General features: G+C 33.4%; 1 protein-coding gene across 1 annotated transcript in view; it reads left to right on the top strand.

Moving 5' to 3' along the window:
* The window catches only part of NUP155 (nucleoporin 155), a 52,264-nt gene that overhangs the window by 18,306 nt on the left and 18,951 nt on the right, over positions 1-15,007 (top strand). Inside the window, exons 12-20 of the mRNA XM_006185139.2 lie at positions 1,003-1,103; positions 2,296-2,466; positions 4,226-4,336; positions 5,275-5,369; positions 6,127-6,215; positions 6,672-6,734; positions 7,255-7,402; positions 8,468-8,534; positions 9,564-9,679. Of these exons, the coding sequence (XP_006185201.2) occupies positions 1,003-1,103; positions 2,296-2,466; positions 4,226-4,336; positions 5,275-5,369; positions 6,127-6,215; positions 6,672-6,734; positions 7,255-7,402; positions 8,468-8,534; positions 9,564-9,679 (961 nt within the window). The remainder of the gene's footprint in view (positions 1-1,002; positions 1,104-2,295; positions 2,467-4,225; positions 4,337-5,274; positions 5,370-6,126; positions 6,216-6,671; positions 6,735-7,254; positions 7,403-8,467; positions 8,535-9,563; positions 9,680-15,007) is intronic.

Below are 15,007 nucleotides of genomic sequence, written 5' to 3'. Positions count from 1 at the left end.
GCAGGTGGGATTTTGATAGTTGAATATGTAGATCAATTTGAGGAGTATTGCCATCTTAACAATATTAAGTCTTCAAATCCATGAAAATGGGACATCTATTATACCTCCTTTAGTTTCTTACAGTAACACATGAGAAACTGTACAAGTTTTTCACTTTTCTTAAATATATTTCTAAGTATTATTTTTGATGCTGTTGTAAATAGAATTAAGTTTTAAAGCTAGAAATCTGTTGAGGAAAAGTACTATGGTTTCAGTTATGTGTATGATGCAATCAATTTTAAGTTTTTCCAAAAGACTTCCATATGCTAAATTTTAAGAAACACTTTTTGCCGCTTTGCTTGATATAAACTATTCTCAATTTCTTACAAGCTAGTTATATAATTTAATAATTAATCATTGTCCCATCACCTATAGTCATCTGATGGACTCAAGATTCATATCACTAAAGTCAATATAAAGGGAGTAAATTAGTGGGAGGAGCTGGAATTGAGTACAGGAGAGTATATTTTAAAATCAGACTGTAATATTAGCTAGTATTTCTTAGGTAATATTTTAGAGTACATTTATCTCTGCCATTCCACTAGTAACTTTATTATTTTTATTGATGCTGTGTTTGAATTAACCAGTACATTAACTCTATTACACTGAATATTAGATATGATTGATTGTAAGTCACAATTTTTTATGTATTAAATACTTTTTAATATAATAATTAACCTGATAAACACATTGATTAGAAATATATCCTAACTTTATAAATGTTAAAATGTGAAAAAAATTGTGTTTACCTGAAAGAAATACAGTATAAGTTCCAGAACACTTAATGATTCTATCCCGCTAATAATTATATGTTCTTTTAGGGGATTTATTTTTATTTATTTTACAACTTGTTTATAAAGATCAATGCCATTTACTTATGTACCCATATTAATGTCACTAATATGATTGTTAAGATGTGTATTATGTGACATCATATAACTAGATTTTGCGTATTAAACTTAGGTATTCTACTGATGGCAGCCTCAGAAAATGAAGATAATGACATCTTATGGTGTGTCAATCATGATACATTTCCTTTCCAGAAGCCAATGATGGAAACCCAGGTAAATTATCGTAAAAGATTATAAACAAAAATGTTAATATAATTTTAAGTGAAGAATAAAAGTGTAAGAAACTTTATTTTCTGATTTATTACTGTTTGCTTCTAATAATCTTACATGGTTAGAAGTCATACTGAAAAGTATGTTCTGTTAATTCTTTGTTTTTCCTCTGTGAGTTTAGAAGTCATTATAGTATTCATTTAAAAAATCTTTAAAGAAAACATTGGAATCCTTTTAGAATGTTTTTCATACCCTAGAGAGGGGGTTTTATCCAATTTGATCAACAGCCTCTAGGGCAGGCAGCATGAGCTATACTAGGGCCTCAAGGAGGACAGATGGGAGTGGAGTAGGGGACATCAAGGGGAGTATGTAGGGATGACCTCCTCTCAGCTCCTCCTGGACTGGAGGCCTCTCCTGGCCGGATGCCACACCTAAGCCACCCCTCCCAGCTCCCAGTCCCCAGGGTACCAATGTATGTTGCTTGGGCATTAGATTGTATTAGAGAATTATTAATGTTCTTAAATGTTACAGTAGTATCAGGGTTATATGAGAACATCCTTATTTTAGGAGATGCATGCAGAAGTATTTAGTGGTGAAGTATGATATCCATAATGTTCAAATGGTTCAATAAAAGAAAAAATACATATAGAAAGAACGAAGAAAGCTAATACGGCAAAATGCTGTCAATTGTTGAATCTAGATATTGGGTATATGGACATTTACTGTACTTTCAGTATTTTTTGGATGTTTAAAATTTTTCATAATAGAATATTTTAGATTTTAGACACTTTTTTTTCTGAGAGTATATTAGCTTAGAAAATAAATATAACTTTAGAAGGGAACAAAAACTACATGTCAGCTGTTTAAGCACTGAATGTACCAATATAGATCAGTATATCCTGGGAAGATGGTAGAAGGTATACAATTGGCTGTTGAAAGAGTTGTAATTTTAGTAAACACTGTTTATAGAAAATTTTACCTTTGCCTTCTAGAATGAAAAATTATTTACTATCATAGAAGATGACTGATTAGAAGAATAGGTATTAGAAAATTAAATACAGACTTTTGACAATATTCATGCTAATGTATTACTAATCTATTAAATCCTACATTTATTTAGAGATTATATTTTTTAGAAGATTTTGCTTTGTATAACTTTAATAATATGTATAAAAATTTTATTTCTTCTGCATAGATGACTACTCGTGTCGATGGTCATTCCTGGGCTCTTTCTGCAATAGATGACTTGAAAGTAGATAAGATAATCACACCCTTAAACAAGGATCATATTCCAATAACAGACTCACCAGTTGTTGTACAGCAGCACATGTTGCCTCCAAAGAAGTTTGTTCTCCTCTCAGCGCAAGTATGTACATATTCTGTTAAGATGGAGACAAAAAGAAGAGAAGCAGTATTTAATGTTTTTGTCAAAGTATCCTGCAATAGTTGCTTAATAGAGTCATTTAGGTGCTTACTGATGTTTACTCTTAAAATATTCTTAAGGAATAGTTTGTAAATATCAAAATCGCAACAAAAAGAACTTGCTCTTTATAATGTGTTACACTTTTCTAAAGTAGCACTTCTATCACCATGTTTCAGCAGAATAAAATGAATAAGCTATATTTATATCTTACAGGATAGTCCTCTCTTGTTTCAAAAATATACTTTTTTTAATATTTATTTTTTGAGTAGTAATGCATTGACAAAAGTCAAAAGGTAAACAGGAGTACACACAATAAAACCTCCCTTCTGGTTCGGATCCCTTCCCTACAGACACCCATGGCATCTGTGTCTTGCCAAAGGTATGTTGTGGATATACAAACAATACAAATTTATCTATAAACAGATGATAGCATATTATATGCACCCTTTTATACCTTGCTTTTAATGTTTCAAAGATACATTTTAGACATCTTTCCATGTTAATATATAAAGAACTTTCTCATTCTATTTTACATTTGAAAGGCATTCCTATATATGGATGTACCATTTTTAACTAGGCCCTTATTAACAGGTCATCTTTTTGCTGTCAAAATAATGCTACAACCTCGTTCGTGCCTATATCATTTTTTATGTGTGTGAGTAAAGCTATACAATTGTATCTGCTGGGTCAAAGAGTATGTGCATTTCTCAGTTTGACAGATGTTGTCAGTTTCCCTTTCTTTATACACACATTCACTATCGGTGAATGTTGAGTGCTTGTTTCCTTACATCCTGTACGATATGCTATCTTATTAAGAGTGAGGTTGACTATCTTTTCTAGTGTTCATTTTTCTGTAAATTATCTGTTCCTCTTCTGTACCTGCTTTTCTATTGAGTTGTCTTTTTTTTATTTATAAAATCTCTTTATATATCAAGGAAACTAACTTTGTGATTTAGTCTCAAATATCTTTCCTGGTTTGTCATTTGATTTTGTTTATTGAGATTTTTTTTCTCCATGCAGATAAGTTTATAAGTAGTTGAAATATTCAGTTAGTATTTGGGATTTCTGTTAAAGTAAAAAAAAAAACTTTCCTCCCTGTGAGGTTCATTATAAAATAAGTAAAATAATAATGATAGTTTCTTTCAGTACTCTTATAGTGTTCTTTTGTCCTTTAAGTATTTGATCTATTCAGAATTTATCCTGGTATAGATATGAGTATGATCCAGTTTTATTTTTTCCAGAGAGGACATACTTGTGCCAACATGACTAATGGATAATCTAACTTTGATCTTCTGGTTTGAGGGGCAACTTTTATCATATATTAAATTCTACTTGAGCGTATGTCAGAACTTTCTGTTCTATTCTGCTAATCTGACTCTTTATTCATGTGCTGTTACCGTGCATAAGATAAAGGTTTATAATATGTTTTGTGTCTAACAGAGCCAGCACCCTTTTGCTTTCCTTTTTATGGGGTAAGGGCACTGTTTGTTTTTGTTTTTTTTTTTTTAATTAAGTTTTCTGTTTGGATCTATAGATCTAGTATAGGTTGGAAGTTGAAATATAGATGATCTTTTTGACCAGTTTACTTTGTACTTTTGAAGTTATTTTTTGTTTCATTGATTTTATTGAGTTAGTAAGGTCAGTTGCTACTAGCCATCTTGGTAAATCTATTACTCATTTTCTTTCTTTTTTAACTCCTTAGGGGAGTCTTATGTTTCATAAACTTAGACCTGTAGATCAACTGAGGCATCTACTTGTGAGTAACGTGGGTGGAGATGGAGAAGAGATTGAAAGATTCTTTAAATTACATCAGGTAATTATTTGTACTTTTTTGTTTCACGTGGTAATGTTTTACACAGTGGGAATGATAGCCACATTTTATGTAAGTTAGAACCAAAATACTGTCATTAATACCAGTCTTCCTGTCTTTGCCTTAATCACTATGTGAGTGCTGATATTTAGGAGTGAGATTGATATGCTATAAAGTTTATGATAAATGCTCAGATTTTTTGTTCTGTTGATAAATTCTTATCATTAAAGCGTACCAGTAAGAGTGGGACGTTCAAATTATGACAAATATAATTTTACTAATAAAACATTTATAGACATAACTTTTTAATTAAAACCCTTTTTGTGACACTTAATGACATGAGGAAAAAACTTGAGGCACTAGTAATGGGATATTAGTATTTTAAAGCCATAATTAGAAATGGTGAGGTAAAACTGGGATTGCTTAGTTTAAAAACAAGAATATCAGATCAAAGTTAAATATACACACTCTGGATTCATACCAGCAGCTCTACTATCAGAGCAGATTACTTGAATTCTCTGGGCTTCCATTTCCTCATATGTAAAATAGGCACTAAATTATAGTATGCGGCATGAGGATTAATATGTGCTAAACTGTTAAAATAGTGCTTGGCATATGTCAAGTACTTAATAAATGTTAGCTATTGTTATTTCCTAAAAGGTTAAAACACCATGAGAAAAAAATTGGAAAATAAACCAGAAACTAAAATAGAATCTAGACAAAAAGAAAGCATCCTTTAATAATAATGCTTGTGGTAAACTTTAAAACCAATAGTTTTTACTTTTCCTTTTTCATACCAGCTGATTTCATTCATTCAACAAATATTTATCAAGGACCTGCTCTGTGCCAGGCACATATTTAAACACGGGATAGAGAAGTAAACAAAACTTCTTTTGAAATGTTGATGTTTAACATAAGGGAAGATGCTCTTTTTTTAATAGGAAGACCAGGCTTGTGCAACTTGCCTTATTCTTGCTTGTTCCACTGCTGCCTGTGACAGAGAAGTATCTGCTTGGGCTACTCGGGCTTTCTTCAGGTATTTGACACTATTCTATTGTTCTTGGCCACTTCTTAATGGTTGCATTGGCCAGTGTGATTGTTTAAGTGAGTGCACGACAGTTGAGTAAAGTTAGTGAAATTTATTTGCAAAAAGATGAAATCTGGAAAGATGACAATAGTACTGGGAGCAGCTGGGTTAGCATAATTTATGCATTGTTACCCTTTGTCTGAATTCTCTCCTGCAAGTTCTGTCTAGTCTTCTTTCTACCTCAGTTACTATCTCATCTATCTTTTCTACTTCCTCAAACACTATACCATTTCTGCTTTTTGTGTATCATTTACATTGAGAGATTCTAAATCATTTTAAGAAAACTTGATATCAGAGAGATTTTTATCTGGAAAATATTGAGCTAAGAATAAGAATTTAAAATGCAATTTTGTTTAAAAGAATTTTTAAGTAGTCTAACCATAATCTGGTGTGAAAATTACCCTATTCTTAATGAGTATAGTGCCCTAACTATACTTACTCATTAAGTAAGTTCTATGCACTGCAGACCCTTTTTTAGAAATTGCCAGAGTCCCTTATCGTTCTTCTTGGTAGCAGTTTCAAGTCAACATTTACTAAATAAGTATTTTACTATGTATCTACACAGTATTTCACAGTCAACTTAATGCATTAAAGTCTCCAATGTTTAAAGCATTTATTTTGAAACTAAGCAGGACTTGGAACAGCTTCAGCTCTTAAGATGGATAGTTTCATTGAATAAACTCAGCCCCTGTTGTTATAAAAATAGGTACGGTGGTGAAGCGCAGATGAGATTTCCAACCACTCTCCCCACTCCCAGTAATGTTGGTCCCATCCTGGGGTCTCCTGTCTACGCTAGTGAGTATGAAACATTGAAATGGAACTGTTTCTAATAGAGCTTGAATTTTATAAGCTCTGTAGCATATTTTAATGGATAAAATTTTTCTCTTTTTTTTTTATTTTGCTGCTACTGTATTATTAGTGAACAATTCTATAGATGTCCGGCTCTTATTTAAAGTGATGATATATTAATATTGAATCCTTAATGTATACTAGGAAACAAAATACCAATAGTATTTACAGAACTCATTTCTTTTTATTCAAAAGGAAGGAGTTGAATGATTTAATGAAAAATTCCTACCTAAATGTTTTCCAAAGTGGGGATTATTAGAAAGTTACTGAGAAATGAGACGAGTCCTTAATTCTTGAATGCCACTCTTCAGTCTTATGCATAGAAATAGTTTCTAATCTTGATCTGATTCAAAATATTGGGAGATAATTTCATAAATCTGTATATTCTTCTTTCCTTTTTAGGTTCTCCTGTTCCTAGTGGTAGTCCGTATCCAAATCCATCCTTTTTGGGAACACCATCTCAAGGTGCCTCTTTTGTTTTAGGTTGCTACTACTTTTCTTTTTGAGGAGCTAACATTGTGAATTGTTATTCTTGATGCTTAGAGTGAAAAAGATTAACTTGACCTAGTCCCCTAAAAATAATGTAATTTAATAGAAGTGGCTTCCAAGCAAGTGTTGGCATTTGATCACAAATACCTTTACTTGGGAACTCTTTAATAGTGTGCTTGGAAAGCCCCCCTTTTGGGTACCAGGATTTAATTACCAGTCTTGACCTGTATAATTAGTGCTATGTCACACCCAGTGTTAAGGTGCAATGATTGCAAGCTTTCTTACATCCTACATTGCCTACACTTGAAAGCCCATCCAGGAGTTCCCATCTGAGTCTCAGTCTCTTATCAAGGAAAACCAAATTAAATAACTATATACTCCAGTATTTTTGTGAATGTTCTTACCTATGGGTCTAGATACTGTTGACTTTGGTTATTGAGACTTCTAAATGTTAAAGGTTAAATTTTGAGATTTGTTTTCCTTATGTGTGTACAAGGTGTTCATCCTCCTACCATATCAACCCCAGTGAGTGCTGTGGGAAACTTAGCAACTCAGGCCCCAGGTATCAGTTGTATGGCTGTACCAGAGATTGTGTACTCTGGAAAACACAATGGTATCTGCATTTATTTTTCTCGAATCATGGGGTAAGTTTTTCAAAGAATAATTAACTGTTGCTCACTGTAATCTGTTTTGTGTAACTGAACATTTTTAGCTTTAAATTTCTAACATCATTCATTGTTGTTAAATTTTACTTACAATTTTTAGCTCACTTGTCCATTAATATAATTGTTTTCTCTCATTCAGCCTTTTTATTATCTAATCATTAATATTTGTTACTGTGTTTTATATGTGTGTATACATATATACACCTTCAAAATATATTTACGTATATTAATATATAGTGTAACATGTGTCTGCAAGTCTGTTAGGCAGTTCTGGTCTTAGCTAGGCTCACAATGCAAATGAAATCAGCACTGAGGTTGAAGAGAGTTCTGTCACCCATGGCTGGACTCACACGTGTTTAGAGTTATATTTGTCTGCTGGTTTAGAATGGCCTCAGCTGGGACAGCTAGATCTCCACGTGGTCTCTCGTCCTCCAGCAGGCTAGCCAAGGATCATCCACGTCATGGTGGCAAGGTTCTGTGAGAGGAGAAACTTGCAAAGCCTCCTGATACCTAGGCTCTAGATTGGCCTACTGTCATTTCCACCTCATTTACTTGGCAAGTGGACATCTCCAAGCCAGTCCAGATTCAAAAAGTGGGAAACATTCCTCGTTATAAGAGAGGTATCAAAGTCAGTTGTAAAGGGCATAGGTGTAGGGAGGGATAAAGAATTACAGGTATTTTTGCATCTACCATCTACTTAATTATCATGTCTGGTGTATCTTTTTATTAGATTTGAGATGTATGCTTTCATTTGAATCGTTTGCTTAAAAATGTGAAACATTGCATAACCCATTTTATAAGCTTCCATATTTACAATTCATTACCCAGAGTCTCTATTTTTCTTTAGCAGTGTTTTGTTATGTGAAATAACTTAGATGTATCAGATCTGGAAATTTTCCTGCCTTTTGTTCTTTCAGATAACTTAGTAAATGAAATCATTGCTACCCTTTAAAAACTGAACAAACACATAAGAGGGAAGGTACAATATATTGTGATTGTTTTTATTGATCTAAGCACAATCATTAAAATATTTTTTTGTTCCAGAAACATCTGGGATGCTAGTTTAGTTGTGGAGAGAGTATTCAAGAGTGGCAGCAGAGAGATCACTGCAGTAAGTGTGTTGTATAATAGTATTCTGTTATCTGTACGTAACCATTTTATGTTATTAATGGGTAAGTAGATTGTTTCACGTTTCTTGATGTTATAAACAAGATGCAATGAGCATTCTTTTATATACATGTTTGTGTACTTGTCCAATGAATTGTCTACCTCCTGAGTTAAGTCTCAGCTGTGTCACTTACTAATTGATGAGTACATTTCTTGACACTTCAGAGCCTGATATCTCACAGTCAACTGAGAATATATCTCCCTCATAAGGTTGTTGTGAGGGCTGAATAGAGTCAGTCCTAATACTTAATATTGCTCAAAGTTACTATTTAATATTTTGCTCATATGCCTCAAAACTCCATGGTCTTGGCACTAATTTCCATGCATTGGCATACTTTCCAGAGTATGTTAACAAACATAGAAATTTGTATTATCATAAGTTGAGGAAGTAAGATTTTTTTTTTTTAATATGAATTATGTAGGAAATTTATTTTAAGCTTTTTTGCTTTTTAACTGATATTCCTTTAAAGTTCACATTTCTAAGAATAAGAACATATTTACTTAACATAGTATATAATTCCATTTATGTGAATTTCAAGAACAGATGAAATTAATTCTATAGTCTGTGATGTAAGGAAAGTGGTTGGTTCCCGAGGAGGTCAAATGACTAATGACTGGAAAGGGGCAATAGAGAACTTTCTTGGGTGTTGGAAATATTGTATATTGTGGTCTGGGTGGTGACTATATTAAAATATAAAAAGTTATCAAGGTATTCATTTAGGATTTGAGTATTGTAGTGTCTGTAAATTACACCTCAATAAAACCAGAGCAGGAGGAGAGGAATGTGGTTATCTAGCCCTTTATTCTGGTCACCAAGTGTTAATTGATATAAGAAATAACTTTTATTGTTTATGAAGATAGGGTACCTCAAAATTAAAACTTTATGTTCTGTTATTTTAAATGTACAGAGCATATGCTTTTTTATAGTTTTTTTTCAGAGTTTTTAATTTTTAAAATACTTCCTTCCTTTCAGATTGAAAGTAGTGTTCCCTCCCAGCTGCTGGAGTCAGTGCTACAAGAACTAAAAGGTTTGCAAGAATTTCTAGACAGAAACTCCCAATTTGCAGGAGGACCTTTAGGAAATCCAAAGTAAGAATAAATAGGATGTATTTACTCTTTTTTTTTTCTGAGATCTAATTCACGTATTATAAAATTTATTCTTTTAAAATGTTTCGTGGTTTTTAGTATATTTATGAAGTTATACAGTCATCACCACTAATTCCAGAACATTTGCATCACACCAGAAAGAAACCCTGTACCCATTAGCAGTCACTCCCTGTCTTAATCCAAGCTGCAGTAACAAAAATACCATAGACTAAGTGAAGTGCTTAGACAACAAACATTTATTTTTCATAGTTCTGAAGGCTGGAAGTGAGATAGGGTGCCAGCACGGTCAAGTTCTGGTGAGAACCTTCATAATTTACAGGCAGCTGATTTCTTTCTTTGTCCTTACATGGCAGAGACAAAACCAGACAGCAGGTTCTCTGGTTTCTTCTTATAAGTGTAGTAATCCCATCATGGGGCTCCATGCTCATGACCTCACCTAAACCTAGTTATCTCCCAAAGGTCCCACCTGCAAACACCATCACTTTGGGGATGAGAGCATCACCATATGAATTTGGTAATGGGGCACAAACATTCAGTCCATAGCACTTCCCAGTTGCCCTTCCCCTAGTCCCTGGCAAACACTAATCTATTCTTTCTCTCCATGGACCTGCCGTATATTGGCTCTTCTATACAAATAGAAATATGCAATAGGTGGCCTTTTGTTTCTGGCTTCTTTCTCTTAGCATAATATTGTCAAGGTTCACATAATATAGTATGTATCAGTACTTTGATTTCATTTTTTGTTTCATCATTTGATGCACAATTGGGTTGTTTCAGCTTTTTGGCTATTACGAATAATGCTAATATTAACATTCCTATAAAAGTTTTTGTGTCGACACTTATTTAGAATGAACTTTTTTTTTTATTATAAAAGTAATATGGACTTGTAGGGGAAGATATAGCTCAGTGATAGAGTATGTGCTTAGCATGCACAAGGTCCTGGGTTCAATCCCCAGCACCTCTCTTAAAAATAAATAAACCTAGTTAAAAAATTAAATCCAATTACCACTTACCCCCCCAAAAAAAGTTATATGGACTTATAGTAACTTATATTACTTTCCTGATGGATTAATTTGAAGTATGACAGTATAAACTTCTAAAGCATAAATGAATATTTGTTTTTAATACAAATTTTAAAGGTTTCACTCCATTTAAAGTTATTGCAAAATATTGACTATATTCCCCTTGTACAGTACATCCTTGTAGCCCATCTTACACCTGGTAGTTTGTCCCTCCCACTCCCTCACCCCATATTGCCCCTCCCCACCGGTAACCATTAGTTTGTTCTCTATATGTGTAAGTCTGCTTCTTTTTTGTTATATTCACTACTTTGTTGTATTTTTAGACCCCACATATAAGTGATATCATACAGTATTTGTCTTTCTTTGACTTATCTCACTTAGCATAGTGCCCTCCAAAGTCCATCCATGTTGATGCAAATGGCAAAATTTCGTTCTTTTTCATGGCTGAGTAGTACTCCATTGCATTTATATGCCATATCTTCTTTATCCTTTCAGATGTTGATGGACACTTAGGTTGCTTCCATATCTTGGTAATTGTAAATAATGCTGCTAGGAACATTGGGATGCATGTATCTTTTCAAATTAGTGTTTTGGGTTTCTTTTGGATCTATACCCAGGAGTGGAATTGCAGGGTCACATGGTAATTCTATTTAAGTTTTTTGAGAAACCTCCATACTGTTTTCTACAGTGACTGCACCAATTTACATTCCCACTAACAGTGTATAAGATTCCTTTTTCTCCACATCCTCACCAGTATTTGTTATTTGTGTTCTTTTTGAGGATAGCCATTATAACAGGTGTGAAGTGATATCTCATTGTGGTTTTGATTTACATTTCCCTGATGATTAGCAGTGTTGAGCATCTTTTCATATGCCCGTTGGCCATCTGCATTTCCTCTTAGGGAAAAATGTCTGTTCCATTTTTCTCCCCATTTTTAATCTGGTTGTTCGGTGTTTTTATGTTGAGCTGTATAAGCTGTTCATATATACTAAATGTTAATCCCTTATCAGTTTTATCATTTGCAAATATTTTCTCCCATTCAGTAAAGCGTCTTTTCATTTTGTTGATGCTTTCCTTTGCTGTGCAAAAGCTTTTACATTTAATTAGGTCTCATTTGTTTGTTTTTGCTTTTATTTCCTTTAGGAGACAGATCCTAAAAAATATTGCTGCAATTTATGTCAAGAAGTGTTCTGCCTATGTTTTTCTCTAGGAGTTTTATAGTATCTGGTCTTACATTTAGGTGTTTTTAGTCCATTTTGAGTTTATTTTTGTATATGGTGTTAGAGAACATTCTGATTTTATTCTTTTACATGTAGCTATCCAGTTTCCCAGCACCACTAATTGAAGAGACTGTCTTTTGTATTGTCATTGTATATTTTTGCCTCCTTTGTGGTAGATTAATAGACCATAAGTGCGCAGGTTTATTTTAGGGCTCTCTATCCTGTAGCATTGATCTATGTGTCTGTTTCTGTGCCAGTACCATATTGTTTTGGTTACTGTAGCTTTGTAGTATAATGTGAAGTGAGGGTATGTGATTCCTCCTGTTTTGTTTAAAGATTGTTTTGGCTGTTTGGAGTCTTTCTGTGTTGCCATACACATTTAAAGTATTCTAGTTCTGTAAAAAAATGCCATTGGTATTTTGATAGGGTTTGCATTGAATCTGTAGATTTCCTTGTGTATTATCATTGAATATACATTTTCTTAAAAGTAAAAATAGTATCTAAGTAGGCATACTTTGGTGAAATATTGTTTATATTCAGTACATCCTTTAGAACATTCCAAATCAATGGAATAAACTGTATTGGCTACATGTTATTCCATTATTTTTATGCAAGCAATTAGTGATATAACTCTATTCATAATTAAGTTGTTCTGTTTCTTGATGTTATAAACATCAAGGTGGGCATCCTAATCTTATTCTTGACTTTAATAGGAAAGTGTGTAGTTTTTTCCGTAAGAGGGAGAAGTTTAATGCCTAGATATAGTTTATCATGCTAAGAAACTATCCATTTCTGTTTTATTGACTATTTCTATAAAGTGAATATTGAAGTATGTCAGAGATGATCATATTATTTTTTTCCTTACCTTTATTAACGGAATTATATTAACAGATTGCCTAATTTCAACCAACCCTTGCAACATTAGTTTCACTGAGTATGGGAATTTTTAAATAGTTTTTTGAGATACAGTGTACATACCATAAAATTCATTTATTCAGTGTTTTCTCCCAGTTTTCACTCCCTTGTTGTCATATAGCTTTGCAGAAATGGTGGTGCCTTTGGGGAAAAGCATCAAGAGTAATAACTGCTTCCCTCCAAACTTTTCAGACCATAGGGCCCCCTTCTCTCAGTTCCTCTGCTCCAGTGTTTCTCAACCTTCTCACTGCAGACATTGTAGACTGGGTAATTCTTTGTTGTGGGGGCTGTCATGTGCATTGTAGGATGTTTGGGACCATCCTTGGCTTCTGCCTACCGGTTACCAATAGTTCTCTCCAATTATGACCATCAAAATGTTACCAGACTTTACTGAATGTTCCCTGGGAGTTTTACTCATCACACTGTTTTGAGACTCAGTTCACCTTTGGACAAAGCCTAAAGATAAAGGAATAGGGGGGAAAAAACAGTATACTCACCTCCTTATGAGCTATCATAGTTTTGGCTTCCCCTGCCTGTGTACTGTTATTGACCTTGTGGTGGCCTCAGGTAAGTGATTGCTTTTTGTATTCTGTCCAGGGTTCTCAGTTGTAGCTAATGAGAGAGGCTGTAACAGACTTAACCCATCTTGGCAGGCACTGTCAGTCTAGTTTTTAATTTAGTATCATTATATGAATCTGGTTTTAAATGTATTTAATGTGCTTAAATGCAGTGCAGATTGTTTTTTCAGTGCAAAATTATCTTAACCTTTTCCCTCTCCAGACTGCTCTTGAGTCATTTTCACGCTATTTGGTACCTTCTTCGCCTTCTAGCATGACAGAACATTTTAGCCTCATTTGGTACAATTCTTGCCCTAGAGTGAATTGGCTGTTTTTCTAGGAAGCCCTGGTTTCTTTTGGTAGGAAAGGATGTTAGAGACTACAGCTGGAGGTATTAATTCCTGCTAGTCATGCTATATGTTGTTTTGTTTTTATTTTTTAATAAAACAAAATTGTGAGTTTCTACTGTTGTTTTCAGTTCAGATTTAAGATTAAAAGGATTTTACTCAGTTTTTTTGTGGTATATTTGTATTATTTTTACCCTAAAAATCTTGTTTTCTAACAACAGTGACATAATCACTTGTGAGCTTCATTCTACAGTGTACCTGTCATAGCTTTAGTAGTCATATACTTTTGAAGTTAAAATCTTAGTCTAAATTTCAGTTAATGTTAGGTACCAAACAAAATTTTCCCTGAAAGTTCATCATTCTTTTAATGAAAGTATAGTTAATTTACAATATTATATTAGTTTCAAGTGTACAGCACTGTGATTCAGTATTTTTACAAATTATACTCCATTGAACATTATTACAAGAGAAAGGCTATAATTCCCTGTGCTATATACTATATCCTTGTTTCTTATCTATTTTATACATAGTAGTTTGTATCTCTTAATCCCATACCACTAATTTTCCCCTCCCCCTTCCCTCTCCCAGTTGGTAATTACTGGTTTGTTTTCTAAGTCTGTGAGTCTGTTTCTGTTTTACATATACATTTTTTAAGTTCATCATTCTTTTCTTTGCATCCCTGAAGTTGCATTAAGATCTGAAATATCAGATTCTTCACCAAGTGAGCACCAAATGTTCTTCTTTTGCTCATTTCTCTCAGTAACCAGTATTTCCTTACAGCAGGTTCTTTGCTTTTTATTTTTCTCCAGATGTTTTCTCATCTGTGAGATGGGATTCTTAGTCTTACCTTATAGAGTTGTTTCATTACGCTAAGTCATCGGTCGGGGCAAAAAGCAAGTGTTCAATAAAAAGGACCTACTGTTAATATCTATTTACTCTCAGTGAAAATTTAAGCATCTGAGAGATTAAAATGCTCTAGGTTTAAATTGTTAATAATGGATTTGCCAGTGATTATTTCACTAATCTACAGAGGAAAAGAATATTCACAACATATTCCAGCTTATTTATGTGACTACTCAGAATAGGCAAATTTATAGAGACAGAAAATAGATTAGCTGTTGCTTAGGGTAGGGCGGGAGGAATGGGGATTGGCTGCTAATGGAGAGTGAGTAAAGATGTTCTATAATTAAATTGTGATAGTTGCACAACCCTGTGAGTAACTTTTAAAAATTAACTTGTACATTTTAAG

The sequence above is a fragment of the Camelus ferus genome, chromosome 3 (genome assembly GCF_009834535.1).
Source record: "Camelus ferus isolate YT-003-E chromosome 3, BCGSAC_Cfer_1.0, whole genome shotgun sequence".
Taxonomy (NCBI): domain Eukaryota; kingdom Metazoa; phylum Chordata; class Mammalia; order Artiodactyla; family Camelidae; genus Camelus; species Camelus ferus.
Note: the sequence above shows the minus strand (reverse complement) of the source record. Positions and strands in the feature narration are given on the sequence as shown.